General features: G+C 37.4%; 1 protein-coding gene across 1 annotated transcript; it reads right to left on the reverse strand.

Moving 5' to 3' along the window:
* Positions 1-282: 282 nt before the first annotated feature.
* On the reverse strand, positions 283-14,486 carry LOC126754121 (odorant receptor 22c). The gene is made up of 8 exons (XM_050466031.1): positions 14,050-14,486; positions 13,033-13,216; positions 10,441-10,631; positions 7,609-7,790; positions 5,602-5,703; positions 5,390-5,542; positions 5,202-5,309; positions 283-941 (listed from the first exon to the last, which is right to left on the reverse strand). The coding sequence occupies exons 1-7, from the start codon at positions 14,387-14,389 to the stop codon at positions 5,259-5,261; spliced, it is 1,203 nt and encodes a 400-aa protein (XP_050321988.1). The 5' UTR covers positions 14,390-14,486; the 3' UTR covers positions 283-941; positions 5,202-5,258.
* Between the last annotated feature and the right edge of the window lie 3,103 nt (positions 14,487-17,589).

Genomic DNA, 17,589 nt, shown 5'->3' on the forward strand with positions numbered 1-17,589 from the left:
AGTTTTAAATTTGTCGCCATTTATGCAGTAAAGTGTTAACAACCCTTTAAACAAAACAAACCGACAGCTGACAGTTTAGGCTTAGTAAAAATGAATAACATATTTTCATTATTGATCAATATTTAAAAATAATGAAAACTTGGCGGTCGCAGTTCAAAAATTTCATATAAAATATGAGCGGAATAGCGTTTTACATTCGTCAATTGTGCAGAGATCTTGAAATGATTGCGAATTTAAATATTGCATTACTTTTGGTACACCCTATATATAAGGAATAGACAATAAAAGGAAAATAAAAATTTGATTTATTGTTGTCAGAAGCTAAGGAATGCAAGAACTGTTAGTTTTAGTATTGATTGGCAGATGTTACTTTATTGTTGTGCTGAAGGTTCATATGGCACCAGTGTCACACTGTTGTTAATTTTACTGTTGTTGTTCTTTGTGTATTCTGTAAATTTCGCATGCAATTTTTATGTTCGCCTGATGGTGAAAAAAAATCAGTTAGTAGAAACGTTTTAAAATTTTCCAGCGGCCTTTTTGGTGTTTAGCACTTGTTCCAGGCGCTCATATAATGTCAGTCGGCCGATTGAATAATATTTTTCAATTAGAATTTCTAAAGTTGCACTGTCTTCACTATCAGACGATCTTTATGATCGCATCAAATTAATATTGTTGGCTTCAGATCTCTGTTGTTGTTTGTTTTACTTTTCGTCATGGGAATTATATTTCTACGTCGCTGAAACGATAAGGAAATGTCATGTACCAATTATATGTTGATTTGCCCTCTGTTTTGTTGGGCAAAAGTGATGATTACAGCTGCGCAGCGACTACTCTTCATTCTTCTTCCTTCTTCTCGATTTCCGCATCATATGGTTTTTTGGATTCAATTTCATTATTCATCTAATTTCATTATTAGCGCTGTGATTTTGTCATAAATAGGTCTGAAAAAAAAAGAATAATGATAGTAAAATTATCATGTGAATTTACAGCATAAACAAAGAAACAACAGCTTTAACAAAACAAACAACACTACTCTCTGCGTTGGCGACACTCCTGCAGCACAACAATATATTACTTTATTGTACTTTACTATCTCTCAATTCATACTAAAACTAACAGTGCCTGCATTCCTTAGCTTATGACAACAATAAATTGCATTTTTATTTTTGCTTTATCTCTTCCATATTTGTATAGTATAATCAGCGTAGGTTACAACAATGCACCAAATGAATCAGGGATGTTATGTTGTTTAACAGCACGAAATGTTAATGAGTAACAATAACATTTACATATTCTGGCAGTTAACTACTGCTTTTTATATTCACCTGGTACAGTGGTCATCCGACAGAGAATAATTTGATACATTTGACTAAAGAAGAAGAAGACCCAAATCAGAAATTGCTTAATGCCAATATGTAAGTGAGACTCTCTGTATCATAAACTGTAGAGGCGCAGAGTAAGTGCAAATTATCATCAATTATATTATTCAACTACTCTACTTGGACCAAAAAATAAATATTTCTTGCAAAACTTATTGGGTATAAAACAAATGGTAGCCAACGATCTCTGAGTCCAGATGAAACTTTATAGTCTCTGTAAAGTTATGGCAGTACACTCAGCATAAGAAAATGTTTCTTAGCAAATTTAGAAGATCAGATTATAGTATAGATATATATATATATATATATATAGATTCTACTAATGAAATTTCTGGCTCAACCAGTTGCCAGTCACTGAGCCAGCTGAAACACTGGCGTCTCTGTTAACGCGACATTTTGGTGAATCATAAATTCGTCCAAGTTTATGTATTATTCAAATTTATAGCTCTAAGGAAAAGGTTTTTGATACTTCTGCGACACCCTAAATTGTTGGAAATGTCTCCGTTTCAAAAAAAATAGGTCATTAGGCTCAACAATTTTCATCTCACACTATGTATAGAGAATGTATTTACTGTTCCGCGATAAATTGAACGATTTCCAATCTCCTACTGACTCAGTTCTTCTTTCGATGTAGCCGCTAGATCCATTTCTTCAGTAAATATGCAGCAAAATCTAAAATTTTCTTTCCAAACAGTAGGTTTTTTCTTACAAAATTCCCCAAAAAATTTCCGAAAATCCTTCAGCTGGAACGAATTCCCAATCAAAAGCAGATAGTTTGCAAAAACTCTAGCCAAAGAAAGAAATACATAGATGCCGGGTCAATGCGTTGGCAGAAACTTAGGGGAGAAGATAGACAAAACGAAATTGAGCGCTGTAAAAGCTTAGCTATGCATTCAAATATACCAGGTAATGGCAGATAGGCGATTCCAGGTGTCACGACGCACTCCTTCATATGCAATGTAACGTATATACTCGTGTACCAGTGTAAACATATCAAGTTTCAATGGCGGACAGGGCTCAACTCTCCGACTATTTCGTTTGTGGAAGATAAACGCCGTTTCACCAATCAAGTCATCACAGCTCAAACGGGCTAAAGTAACAACAGTGAGGGGTCAAAGGAAAAGTTAAGCGAAAAACGGTTAAATCAAATGCGCACTTAATTCGATCGTTGTTGTTGTTATGAGCAACCTCAAAGAGCTGAAACGGCGAACTATAAATTGGAAACTAGGAAAGCAAAGCATTGAATTGCAAGCGTACATTTCAACAGGCAAACTTTTGCGGAAACATTTCACAAGCATGTAAAGATACAGATACACATACATACATTCTCGACGGGGTCGATTCGCACGGAAAAAGAACTGCAACGCAACCACGTGAGTGACAGCACGTGATAATTAAAATTGTGATGAACTCACGCCTCGCATTCCCACCAGCAAACACCGCTGACAATCCGACACATAACGGTGTATTTTCAGCAGGTGAAGACACGACAATTACGAATCCATCAGCGACAAATTAACAAGCAGGCAACAGCCAGCAGCGCAGGCCAGTGCGGGAAACGCGCTCATAGCCACCGCGGCGGCATGATGAAAGCGTCGAAGCGTTGAGGCGTGAAGTCAAAAGTAGCTAAGCGCATAAAAACGCATTAGCGTAGCATACTTTCGAGCGCGGGCATGCATTGGCGGTCGTGAAATTAGCTATGTGCTCGCCAGCGCGCAGAGTGCATATGCCCCGCAAGCATAAAGCATTCAACGGCGCGCAAACACATGCACACACGCACTTTGGGAACTCGGCTTTGTGGTGTGGCGTTCACCGCACAAGGGCGACACTGTCAATTGTGGCACCCATCCAGCATTGGTAATGATGAGCGTACGAGCGCGCTTACATAGGCACCTCTGTGGCAGCGCCAAAGGCAAAAGGCACAAACTCTGATGATAAAGTAGGTCACACACGAATTTTCCAGCGCGGCTGAAGCTACATGAAAGTTGACAGCTTGATTTGAAGTGTTTGCTGTGCGAAAGCGTTTTTTCTATTTTGGAAACAGTGCGACATTTATGTGAGCGATTTCGCATTAACCGAATTCGATCTTCTCTCTTGTTTTTTACTCTAAAAAAAAAGCGGATGAATCACATTTTAGTGATTTAGAATTATGAGAGTTGTTGATCGCTTAAAATTTACGTAGAATTGACCACGTTGAACCCTCTAAACAGCGAAGGCAAATCAATATACATCGTAAAACTAACAATAACACTAAATAGTGGTTCTATTACCTCGCTAAACCCAAAAGCCAGACCCGTTGTCCAAAGTCTGTTTTTATACCCCACGCAGCATAAAAAAACTTAAAGTCTAACACAACATAAATATGAAAGAACCGCTAAAAAGACAAAAACGTAAAAAATAATTCATAAGCATTGCTCTGAATGTGAGATAAAAATTTTTCAGTTCTAAAATTGAGCAGAGCTTTAATTTATTTTGTAGACATTTAACAAATCTTTGAAGAACATCCTAAGACCATTCAGAAAATTTTCTAAGTGAAGGATACGTATTCAAGAAGATAATAGAAAACCATCAAAGACTTTAAACGAGAAAAATCTGCTCGGAAGATTTTTTTGTCATCGGACATACAGGGTTTGTCTAGAGAGTAATAGGTCTGATTTTCTGCCGCCGCGACTGTACTTCGGAGCGTGCGCGCACCGACTCCATTCGGTAGAGAGCGTTCCTAGCTAACGAACGAATGGTTAGTCAGTTGCCTCCGAGTACCTGGAGACTCAGGACAAACATTTTCGTGCGACGTGTTTCTGTGAGTGGTGCAAGCCGGAAACGCAGCATTCGTTAGAGTGGAGGTACGCGATTAAGTTCTGTGTGAAACTCGGTAAATTTGCGACCTTTGATATGATCAAGCAGACCTACCCAGATGTTGCTTTAGCAAGAAGTGGTGTGTTTCGGTGGCACCAGACCTTTTTGGAGGGCCGGGAAGAGGTCGCTGATGAATGAGCAAATCCAAAGTGAAAACGACGATCATTGTCTTTTTTGACATCAAAGGCAGCACCATAAATTTGGTCTTTCTGGACAAACCGTCAACGTCAAGTTTTAAGTGGAAGTCCTCAAGAGACTCAAACGAAGGGTCAATCGGGTTCGACAAGATATTGCAGCCGATTGGAAGTTGCACCACGACAACGTCCCGGCTCACACCGCCTTTCTTGTGAACAGCTACCCAAACAAGGCCGGCATTCCAACGCTTCCGCAGCCGCCCTACAGCCCAGATATGGTCCCCACGGACTTTTTTTGTTTCCTTGCCTGAAAGGGCCGATGAAAGCCAAGCATTTTGAGACGACAGAGGTGATCTAAGCAACACGCGCTCTCAAGGCTATTCCGAAGAATGTCTTCCGGGACGTCTTCAATGCTTGAAAATCGCACTGACAGCGTTACATCGACGCTGAAAGAGCCTATTTTGCAAGTTTTTAAAGAATTGTAACAGTTGGTTCAATAAATTTTTTTAAATCGACTCAGTCCTATTACTTACTGGACAAATCCTGTATATCTTTCTCAGCGAGAGAAAAACATTGGGGTTCTGTAAGGACCAGGGCCTAAGTTCGAAACAAAGTTATATCTGAAACAAAACATTTTCTGTTTTATATCTATCTCCATATAGTAGATACAATCAAAAGTTTATACAGTAGTATAAGCGGTAGTATAGAAGAAATTATAGTGTTGACCCCTTCATTTATATTATATTGCATGTTAATAATTTATCTAAAATACCTTGTATATATGTATGTATATCAATAAAAATTACTAATAAATATATATGCCAATACATACCAATGTGTGTTTAATTATTAAGTCCACTAAAACGTTTGAATGGAACGAATTCGTTGTTCACAGGAATGTCTTCAGAAGTGTGATATAAGAACCAGCTGTGCTGACGATCTAAAAATTTATTGAAAATGGTAATCATATGAATAGTTAACAGAATTACATTTAAAATAAGTTGAGGAATTGTTACCTACCGAACGAAAAGCTGGCAGCGATGGCGTAAAAAACGGCACCTGTATGGTTTTCGCCTTCTGTGCGCGACAGATCATCAGCAACAACATGCGACGCGTGCGCACATCGCACTTATACCAGTCGGTGTCATATATGACCTCAGCTACTTTCAAGCTCTGAAAAAATGGAAATATGAGGATATTCTCAGTCGTAGTACTTGCAAGTCAAGGCTTACGCTCTCGCTGACATAAGTGCCGCCAATGCAGTAGAGAATCAGTTGAGTTAAAGCAGCGATGCTGTAGAATATGTAAGTCAACACGCCTACAGAAGAGGAGTTCTGGAACGGAGAACATCATGTGCCAGGAAGAGAAAATGTTTTCTAACTTATGTATCTGCATTTCAAAATTAATCCTAATTGCGATTTTTTCAATAAAATCAAAATGATAATTGTAATTATAAAGGTAACAGTGATTCCAAAAGGGGTAATGGTAAAAGTAATTGAAACCGTTGCAATAATTTTGGTAAAAATGTTGATGATAATGAGTTTGAGTACATTTTTTCTAATTATGGTAATTGTTATATAATCAAAATGTACTGGTAATGGTAATTATACTTTATGCATTATTTCGTTTAATTAAATTTAAGGAAATTTTTGCAATGCAAGTACTAATATACAGCACTTGAATAATTTTTAAATACATTAATTATAATTTTTAATTATTGTGTAATTTAAATGTATTGGTAATGGTAATTATGCATAATGTAATGATTAGACTAATTTAATTACGAACCAATATTAATAGAAAGAAATTTTAGCGTATACTAAATAAATTACAACATAGTAATTATCATTTAAATGTACTGATAATGGTAGTTAGGTTTAATGTATTTGTTTAACTAATTGAATTATTAATTAATATTAATGGGAAGATTTTTTAGTAATGAAAATCCAAAATAAATTACAACAAAGTATTTATGAGGGTAATTTTTTGCCACTAACTGGAATTAGTGATGACTATAGCACTAGTAATTATTATAAAGTAGTTGTTAGTACTAATGATAATTTCGGAAATGCTGTAATGATAACATTGCTTGGTAATGATTGGTAATGGTAATTATAAATGGTAAAGGTAAGTAATTTCAGTAAGGATAATTATTTTAATGATGACGTAATGTAAGTATTGCATTAATGGTAATGGTAATTATAATAATGTATTTACTAATTAATTAATATTGACATCATCGAATCATAACTAAGTATTTTTCAAGTGGTAATTGTAATAACATTGGTAATGATGATGTAATCGAAATTGAAGGTAGTTGCAGAAGTGTAACAAATGGCAAAAGTAATTTCAATAGTAAGAGGAATGATAAATGATTCTGTGATAACAGCTATTGTTTTTATTGTTAAGTCTCAAGGCACACAATTCTAGTTAGAAGGGAATCACAGCAGAATAAAGGTAAGTGTAGATATAAATTTATGGCATAATCTGCTCTTATCTAAAAGTCTGCAGATTTGGAGAGGATATTGTAGATGGTGAATCTTCCTTTCTTGTGTCGGTATTGCGTTCGGTGAAAACTGGGTAATATCAACCAAAACTTGTCCGAATTGGATATTTGGCACAGATAAATTCTAAACCGATACTGAAGATTGCTTGAACAATTGCTTGCAGGATTGACGTGGCTCGTCCAGTAGCAACCGCTATTAGAGAAAATTTTTTGCTGTTGATCGGAATAGAACTCGTGAACTTGTTTTAAGCGCTTAACAACTAGTTAGAATGAGGTAATTTTTGATAGCAGCTTAACTTTCTACTAAGTAAACTTGAAGAGTCCGAAATTTTCTCGAGTTATTGTAGGCATCTTCGATCCGTTTTACAAATATTTTTTAGTTCTACCAACTGTTGAAATGCGAATAAACGGAAGTTTGATGGAACTATTTGTCAATTTCATCTTCCTCAAAAATATTCAAATAATAGCTTTTCTCGAGAGCTATCCACTACCGGCATATACATATGTATGTACTATATACGTATCTATGAGATAGTGCAAAATGCAGCAACATTGAAAATAATTATAGAATATTGGTGCACTGGTAAAAGTTACACAAAAGGAAGTTACTTTCTTGATAACATAAGTTATGACGGTACTCCAACAACAACAATAAAGCACCAATGGAAAACATAATTCACAACACTTCAAAAGCACGTCAGCAACCAAGTGACTGCCACACATGCAAACTCACCAACATCAAATCCAAAATGCTGAAGCACAACACCAGCGATGCCGAAAGGAAATGCATCAGGATGATGAGTGAAAATTCTGAAGCGAAATCGCTGCACAGATCGATGATTTTGTTGTGGCGCTCAACGAGCACCGCCAATCGATGCTGTATCCGCATATTTTGCGCCAACGTTGAGTGCTCCACTAGCAGCAGCCGCAACATCAACAACAACACGCGCAGGCACACGGCCAACCACCGAGGATACAACGAGGACATGCAAGTAAGAAAGGCAAAAGTTATAAGTGAGATGTGAAAAGAGTGGATAGTAGGTGGGGAGGGGAGATGAGTGGGATGTGTTGTGGCAGAGCAGTTTGTAAAAATTTTGTAAATTGAATCAATCACTATTTGGCGTTGACTTAGATGAGTGCAAGTCCAGTTAGTAAATTGTAAATTGTAGCACGCTTTTGCCAACAAATGGTGTGGCATATACATATGTGTGCCGGTTTTTGCATGTGTATGTGTGTGTGTAGCGGAATATGTGGCTTAGAGATTGCGTATGTGTAAAGCATATATCAAAGATATATTTATGTTCAAATACCTTTTGAATGCATATTAGGGTGATCCTTAGGAAAATTTATTTAAAAAAAATATACCAAAAATTTTTAGCCTTTCTCATAGATCATGAAAACACGAGTTTAAAAGACTTCTGAATATGACAATGAAAGCTAGAAGAAGACATCCGACCTTTCAAGTCAGCTCTGATTGATTAATTCTATTGAGTGGTCGAAAAAGTCTTTTCGTATTTCTAATAAAACTTCAACATATTTTTTTATATTTATAATGAACTTTAGTAAACCAAATATGTACCATTTTGGTAGACCAGTTTCTTCCAATTTTTCCGCTAGAGACATTATTCTATCATTGTAAAACATTTCTGCTTTCTCGGCGAAAAACCGCGAGAAGCAATTTTCACAGGCTTCTCTTGAAGCCAACTTTACTCCATTAAGGGAGTTCTGCATTGACCGAAACAAATGGTAGTCCGATGGTGCAAGATCAGGGCTATATGGTGGATGCATCAAAACTTCTCAGCCAAGCTCTCCCAGTTTTTGCCGAGTCATCAAAGATGTGTGTGGTCTAGCGTTGTCCTGATGGAAGACGAAGCCCTTTCTGTTGATTAGTTCTGGCCGTTTTTTTCCATTGCTTGTTGACAGTAAAATGTAGAATCAATCGTTCCACCAGGCTGTAGCAGCTCATAGTGAATGATTCCTTTCCAATCCCACCAAACACTTAACATAACCTTTCGAGGCGTCAATCCTGGTTTTGCGACCATTTGTTGAGCTTCACCACAATTGGGCGATGATCTTTGTCGTACATTATTGTCGTATTTGATTCACTTTTCGTCTCCTGTTACCATTCACTTCAGAAATGGTTCGATTTCATTTCGTTTCAGCAAAGACTCGTAGATGTTTATTCGGTCAAATAAATTTTTCACAGACAATTTATGTGGGACCCAAACATCAAGCTTTTTTTTGTAGCCAGCCTTTTTTAAATGGTTCCAAGTCGTATGATGAAGAATGTTAAGTTCCTTAGCGATGTCATGGCTGCTTATGCAACAGTCCTGGTCTATCTTTTCCATAATTTGATCGATTTTTCTACGATAGGTCGACCAGAGTGAAGTGCATCTTTCACATCGAAGTTTCCAGAACGGAAGTGAGCGAATCATTGTTGTGTTATACGAACTGATATAGCATCGTCTCCGTAAGCTTCACAAATCTTATTGTTGGCTTGTGTGGCATTCTTCACTTTTTTATACAAAAATCAAAATATAGCAAGTTTCTTCACTATTTTCACTTATTTTTGAACAGCTGTAACTTTTTTTCAACTTCCTTAAAATTAATTTTATTTTAGTTAAATGAAGCTTAAAACCTCACCTTTTCATCATAATATGGTATGACACAATGTGATTGGCAGCACTGAAGATATACGACTGCAACGACATCTATTGACAAAATACGAAAATACTTTTTCGACTACGCAATATTTAGAAGAAGTTCAAATAATTTTTAACATATAACATCAGGTTATGCCGTGGCTTAAAAATCTTACCCTACAACACCCAATATGTTCTTGAACCGGCTGTTAATTTTTAGCTAGGTCGTTTCTTCGCTGACTTAGTAGATTTAACATTTAATTAAAAGCCATATTCTAAGCTAATAACGCTTACATCGGCAACCGCACGTACAAAGCCTTTCCTAAGACACTCGAATCTCTGAAGATCCTGAGACCGACAATAAATTAGACATAATTTAGATGACACTCTAAGTCAGACTGCAGTTCAACTGTGAAGTACTCGTATATGACAGAAAATAGTTAGATCGGACCCAAGGCACTAATTTCAATGTTAATCAAACAATATCAAGTTGAAAACGCTGGTTGAAAGGCTTCGGCAACACTGAAGCTGTCAGAAGACCAATAGCCTTGCAATTATTGGAGGTTATACGCCAGTCGTGATAGTCGTGATTGATCATATTGGTTTTGAAGGAGTATCAGAGTTTTGGCTGTCGAAAGGTATCACCACATCGACTGCATCGTGTCAGAGAAAACCACAGCATTAGTAGTAAGTAACTCTGCTAAGAAGCCCTTCTCATGTAACGATCTCTACGGACGAAAGATCGTTATTCACCGGTGATAATTTATTTGTCACAAAAACTAAAAAAATATCGAACCACCCTAATGTGTTTGCGGCAAAATATGTGCACTGCTGCGGATAAGCAATATTATCTGGGTGCATACTCGTATGGGTGAATGTATGTATGTATATGTGAGCATTTTATTGCACCGTTTGTTACTCACGTTCTTGCAATTCAGCGAATGCGTTACGTATGTCATGTTGCAACATGCGAAACAACGCACTCGTATACACACAGGCGCAGAGGAAGAAACCATCGACTGCGCTAAAAGTGAAAACCGTCATGGCGCCGGAGAGCGTCAGCACCAGGTATGTAGCAGGGTAATATGGCCAATTGACGAACATTTCCGGCAAACTGCAAATACATATGTACGTACATATTTGTGGCAAGAATGAAAAGCAAAAAAAAACGGTACAGAAAATACGCACAATCAAATAGCACGGAGCAAGCACAAATTTAGAGAATAGTTTGCATGTGTGTGTGTGTGACGGTGAGTGTGAGTAGTTGTGGGTGTGTTCGCAAATGTTCACATGTGTGTGTGTGTGTGGAAAAATCGTAATTTTATGGGAGATTTATTGCATTTGTTGTTGCAATAACAGCTGGTTGTCATAAGTGATGACTTTTCATTTTATAAATTACTGGAAGCAGATTGTGCACAAAATTATACAAAGAAGAAACGCTGCAATAAATACAACAACTTAGAAAAATGTTGCTTTTTCAATGTTGCGATATTTTTTTTTTATTTTTGTTGGATATTGGGGGGTATGTATTGGTAAGGCGTTAAAGCTTAAATATTATAATTTTTTTATACAGTTTAAGAAGTGAAAAAATATATATAAAACATGCCAAACTTAAAACAAAATTACTACTGTGGATAAGGGCAATATTTTAACTTTGCGAAAAGAAAATATTAGCATACGGAAGATCAGTGAAAGAGTTAGATTCAGAAGTCTGCCGTCGGGGATTTTTTATTTTAATTTAAAGCAATAGGTCTCTGAGTAGAAAACCAGGCACAAGAGAAGCAAGGAAAACACCTTTTAGGGAGGATGGGCAAATAGAACGCATTAGCCTAAATGATCGAACCGCTGAGGACATCAGGATGGAGAAACCGAAATCACTGCTAGAACTATACGAAACGTGCTCCGGGATGGTGATTTCAACACTCGACGACTCGCAAAAAAGCCACTTTTGACTAAGAAAATGCTTCAACAACGCCTCCGGAGGGCTATAAAGCACCGAAGCCGGACTGAAGTCGATTGGCAGAAAGTAATCTTCTCTGACGAGTCCAAGTTCAACATGTTATGTAGCGACGGGATATCGTACGTAAGAAGAAAAACTGTTGAACGCCATAGCGAAGAGTGAATCCGAAAAACGGTTAAGCAGGGAGGCAGCCGAAAGGCTTGGGTACGCTTTTCTTACCATGGACTTGGACGACTGGCTCTAATAGATGAAACAATAAACACAATTAAGTACCAGCAATTACTGGAGGAATATTTAACAACTTCAATTGAAGAGCAATCTTCGCAAGAAAATGATCTTATCTTCCATGATGTTTCTGTGCCATGTCATCGTGCCAAAATGGTAGGTATTAACCTTTTTTTTGCATGCCTGTAGTTTACACAAATCATTTCGTTACAATATTAATTGTACATTTTTTTTCTTGGTAAAATACTTGCTCTCGTTAAATGGAATTTTGACGTTAGAACAGCCAGGTAAGGAAATCAGCATCACAGTATCGGATTGTGTGGAATCCGCTGCAGTAAAACTTTTCAATAGCAGAGAACTATTCGGCTGTCATACGACTTTAATCTGATTCTGCTGTGTCTAAAATTGCTATAAATATTAATCTTCCCATCATGAAGACATATTCTCCCGTAAATTTTTTCTGTGGCAGCAAATGTTATTGCATAGAACACCTGAAGAGCTCCGTCTTATATTTGTGTGATTTAGTCTTGTTGATACCCAAAGCTCGATTTATCCTTTGCAGAATCACAGAGGCTCACTGGCAGCCGTAACTCATGTCAATAAGCTGCTATTTTAAACTTCACCATAGGTCACCTAAACAGAATATGTCGAAGTGCCTATATTTTTAGGCGATGTATTTCGCTTAAAGATCAGCTATCTCATGGTTTTCAGCAAATGAGTTCGTCGAAGCTATGAAGAATATAACGATAATAGTACTCGATATCTGTCTCGTTTATATTAAAATCAGAAAAAGAGCTCACATTTCTTCTGCTAAATTCGAAGCGGATATCATGTATAGTGAGCCGAGTTTATGTCCGTGCACAGAGTGGGCACTTCAACTGGGCAGAACACCTCAAAATTACTTTGAGATGTTTACAACAGCTACAAATATAAGTGCAGTACGTTATTTTCCGTAATTTTCATAGAATCAGAGATTATCCCGCAATCGCCACTACCAACTTAAACCTCTGCTGGCATGCCTTCCAGGTCACCAATCTTAGTCAGTGCAACATTTTTCTATTACAAACAAATAATGGAATTTTCTTCTATGCTATAAAAAAAAAACTACGCTAATACTACAGCTTCTCAACTCTTCGCACTTCGTGGCCTGCATTGAACTACCTGCGGTCAAGGATAAGTCCTTAAGCTAAAAAAAACTCTCACTTTTCCATATACCTACAGTTTTATAAGCCTGAAAATAACTTTGCAATTAAGATTTAATGCTCAGCGAGAGTTGCAACAGCAACGGAGTGCGAAAAAAACTACCAAAATAATGCATAAGTTCACTTACATAACATTGAAAGGCAATAACAGCTCGGCTTCCAGCGACTGCCACTTGTAGTAGCCCATTTTTAGCAGCGGCAAAATGTTGAAAAATGTATTCGTTAGCGAGCCAGATAAGAGCAGCACAAAGGACAACGCGGAACCAAACGAGGCCAGTGGCTCCACGATGCGGCGCTTTTCGGCGCTGGTATCTGCGGTAGTGCGAAGTAACAAATGTGGAATAGAAAAGTTATACAAAAACAACAATTGCTGCGGAGGCACTACGCCAAAATTAGGGCACATATGCACACGAATATTTGGATTTTACGACAAAACATGCAGGCCTCGGCGTGCATATGTAAAGGGTGGTTCATAGTGTGAGCTTTATCAGTTCGGAAGGCAAGCAAAAAAAACCGGTTCCTCTTGGTATCCCTCAAATAAAATCGTCAGCTCTAAGGTTACACCGAATCAGTGATAATAACACCCTATTTTACGGAAAAGGAAGATCATCTGAGGCCACGCTTTCGATTTCCGGCCAAGAAATATATATCAAGCCTCTATCAGCCATGGAATATAACCTAACCTTTAGGTTAGGCTCAGGTCAAGAATACCACGACTCCAAACCTTTCCATTCAGAGTCCATGTTCTCATGTCTCTGTTCATGATTTCCATCCAAGAAACATATATCAAGCATCTATCAGCCATGGAACTGGAGTCTCAAGTCAAGGACTCAGCTACGGCAGAAACATTCGCACAAAGACGGAGACCGCAAGTATGATTTACTCACTTACCAGTCTCACTAACTTACTGCACAAACTAGTATCCAGCAGGCACAGTGGAAACCTCGATTCGACAAAAAATTTACTTAAATAGAAGCACTTTCTGTTAGAATCGTTTTTGACGCTCTTCAATCATAAAAATTACTAATTTGGCTTACAGTTTGAATTTCTTTTAAGACTTTCAGAGCCAGCAAAAATCAAATAATTAAAACACACTTTAAGAACCACCCTTTACGCGTTAGGGCATTTAAGCCCGCAGCACTTACCTTGCAACAACAATTGGTGCATACTATTAATCACATGTTGCCAACGCTTGTGGCGCCCAAAAAATATGGTCATCTTCAATAGTGAAATGACCTTGGTAATTCCCGGACAGAAAGCCTCGAGCGCGCTAAAAAGATCGTGCAAATAAACGAAACCGTAGGAAACCTCACCGAAACCGCCGACGGCAACGGCAAAGGTATTCACGCAGAAACGCAACGCAGTTAGCCATGAACGATGCCGATTAGTTGATTGTGGCCAAAAACCGGCGACGCGAGCCGAAAAGCGCGGAATGCGAAAGAAGCTGCGTTCGATGGGCACCTGTGGACCCAACAGACGGCGCATCTTATGACAGCTGGACAGCTAACGGCAACGTACGAAGTGGTATGCTAATTTCAAGGCTACAACGAGTATGTATCAGCAGCAATGCGAGGCTTTTAACGTTCAAAATGCGTGGACACGAATGTTGCTAATCGAATTGGCGCCATTTATTTTATAGCGGCACTTGAAATGCGCGCGTCGTGCCGTAATTAGGTGGAAGCAGCATTAGCTGATGTTACATGCATGGGTTACGCCCACAGGCTATAATTACTAAACACATATACATGAAATTTATATAACAACACAGGTGTGCGTGTGTTTGTGTGGCTAATAATCATAGTGCATGCCCGAAAGTTGTGTAACTTCTAATGTAGTTCGCCAGTCGAATTTCAAATTCATAACAATGCTTTCAAAACCATAAAAATATTTCATTCGAAATTCGTAATTTCCATTTAGCGGCGAAACTTTTAATTATAAAAACTGAGAAAAAGTTCATAAACATTTCAGGGTTCAGAGCGAGAAGCTTTTAGGTTGTATGTGATGGTCGTATTTGGTGGCCGCGAAGGCTATTTATGCTTTAAAGAGCTACTTATAACCACAAAGAAGGTGAGAGAAACCCACAGCGCTGCACCAACTGAAGAGTTTAGAAATTAACTAAATACGAGTTGCACTAATGAATAAATATTTTGGCAGGAGATTTGATTTAATAGATGGATTCTAGCGCTCAAGTCCAATTGGGTTGTTTGGAATACGAAAAACTCAATAAAGTTAAGAAACTTTTCATGAGAACATATTGTTTGCCGAGATTATGGAAAAGTCGGAATTCCAAGTACTCCGGACTTTCCTGTGCTTTTCAGTCAAAAGTTAAAGGCTTCAATTGTGTTGCAATCTTGGATAAAAATTCTCATTCTCACTCTGTAACTTTGTACAGAAAGAAGAATGCTGCATTCAAGCTAAATTTTATTGTTAGAAAATTTTGTTTTATTTCCGGTCATACTCTTCCATTCAAGCCTGTTTTCGATTCTTTGGAGAGTCGCGAATCGTACAAAACAAGCATAAATTATAGTCAAAAAGAATGGAATAATAACGTGTGATCGAAGTAGAGTTACATTTTTCAATAGCCCCTTTTTTGACAGATCACGCGTGAGTCGTGTCAAGCTGTCATGTTATCTTTGTTAAGTATTGTTTGGCATTTCATCATGGAAAGACTTACGCCTGAACAACTTTTACATATTACGAAAATTTACGTTCTGTTAGGAATGTATTTCCCGCGTTTCGCTCAACTTAAGGTCAACATAATCGGCCTATTCGCAACACTATCAGCCATCTTAAGCTAGATCTCAATTCATTATTGGGCCTCATTCATTATTGATGGTTGAAAATATTCAACCGAATAGACCACATCCAGCACGCAGTGAAGTACCTGAGAGTGTACATGAAGACTGATTCGGCGCCGTTCGTAACAGCTCGGACTAACGTATTTAAAGTTTTGCACCAGTCGATTTCACCAAGATCGTATGATACTACACCGTTAGACTTTTTCCTATAGAGATTTGTAAAATCTAAATCCTATGAGGACAATCCCGCTTCGTTTTAGGCCTTGGAGCAAAACATCACGCGTGTCATTCGCCAGTTACCAGTCGAAATGCTCGAACGAGTCATCGAAAATTGGGCTCAACTGGTCTATCCGTTTCTGTTTCTGAGACGTCGCCGCGGCCAAAATTTGAAAGAAATATTCTTCAAAAAATAAATGCGAAAGAATGTTCTTTCGAATAATGATAAGAATTCCCCATTAAATTTGAAATTACTTTGTTTTTTTTTTTTTTAAAGTAGGGAACCTCGAAAAGGATTATCCTTTATAAAAACAAGTAAAAAGAAGTCCAATAGATGACTTTAGTAATAGGTATCTTGAGCTAGAAAGCAAATATAATATTTCGTACTTGAAAAACTTCTCAACCAGTTTTGGATTGTTTCACTCAGTTTAGTTGGAGGATGCGTCAAAGATGAACACCAGCAAAAAACACATTTTCATATCTTACAATTTTTCTTCGAAATCGCAAACAGGCAGCTGAAAATATAAATAGCGTATGTGGTCCTGATACAGGAAGACCGCTTGTCGAATATATCGATAAAATAATGGAAATCGTCTGACCATCATTTAGGCACCGTTTTTAGGTGTTACAAAGCTTTAGCCAATAGGAAAAAAAACTCTGATCGACACACATTATTACAGGAATTCACCAGAAGCTCCAGGAGTTTTTTATGAATACATCCTGTAGTCCAGACCTGTCACCAAGTGGTTACAGTCCATTCCTCTCTAAGGCATATGATTGTAATGGTCAAAAATTCGTCTCAAGAGAAGTGGGAAATCGACTGTCGCAATTTTTTGTTAGCAGGAGGGTCTATATGGGTCTATGAGTGTAGAAATTACCCTCAAATTGGCAACATGTTTTCGAATAAAACAGAGCATATTTCACCGAAATCGGATCGTTCTAACTAAGGTAAATAAAATCTTTAGTTTTATACAACAATAATGGATTTATTTTGCTAGTCCTTATACTATATAGTAAATAATAAAGGGAATTTGTGGCAAAATGGTATGAGATCGTTCGCTAAGTGACGTCATGATCCAATTAATACAAAAAAAATTTAGTCAATGATCCGATTTTCCTTGGTAAAACTGGGAGAATAAGCAGAAAATTAGTTAAGAATTGAATGTAGGAAATCACAAATATAAGGTATTTTTGTGAATTCTCGAGTGCGATAAAATACATATATACAATATAATGTAAATACGCATTTATATAAATTATATTTATATTTAAGTAGGTGATAGCTCTATAAAAGCACCACACGCCCACCTTTTCCATTATTTGTTGCCACAACAATGCTAAATTGAATTGAAAATGTTAAACTATATATTTTTCTTGTGGCTTCTACATTTTAATTATTGTTTTCACAAAATAATTGTTTACTTGTGTAATTTGTTCTTTGTTTGCCTATAAACTTATTAAATATTTAATTATTGTGTATGTGTGTGCTAGTGTGCCGTTGTTGTCTATGGGCTTATGTCATAAGTACAAGTGTGTGCATGTATGTAAGTGTGTGGTAAATATGGTTGGCTTAATTAAATTTTCCTTTGTATTACTGCAAACACAAAGACATGCGTGCTTGTGTGAGTAAAGTTTTCTCAAGCGCGCCCACTATTTGTGCTTACTATTTAA

This window comes from Bactrocera neohumeralis, chromosome 3 (assembly GCF_024586455.1).
Source record: "Bactrocera neohumeralis isolate Rockhampton chromosome 3, APGP_CSIRO_Bneo_wtdbg2-racon-allhic-juicebox.fasta_v2, whole genome shotgun sequence".
In the NCBI taxonomy this organism is placed as follows: Eukaryota; Metazoa; Arthropoda; class Insecta; order Diptera; family Tephritidae; genus Bactrocera; species Bactrocera neohumeralis.

What these genes read in the sequence shown, in the direction of transcription:
- LOC126754121 (XM_050466031.1), bottom strand. Translation starts at nt 14,389, where the DNA reads ATGCGCCGTCTGTTGGGTCCACAGGTGCCCATCGAACGCAGCTTCTTT. An exon ending in GCACCAATTGTTGTTGCAAG is followed by an intron (nt 13,217 to 14,049) that starts GTAAGTGCTGCG and finishes GCACTACCGCAG; the next exon opens with ATACCAGCGCCGAAAAGCGC. An exon ending in ATTCGCTGAATTGCAAGAAC is followed by an intron (nt 7,791 to 10,440) that starts GTGAGTAACAAA and finishes GGCTGCTGCTAG; the next exon opens with TGGAGCACTCAACGTTGGCG.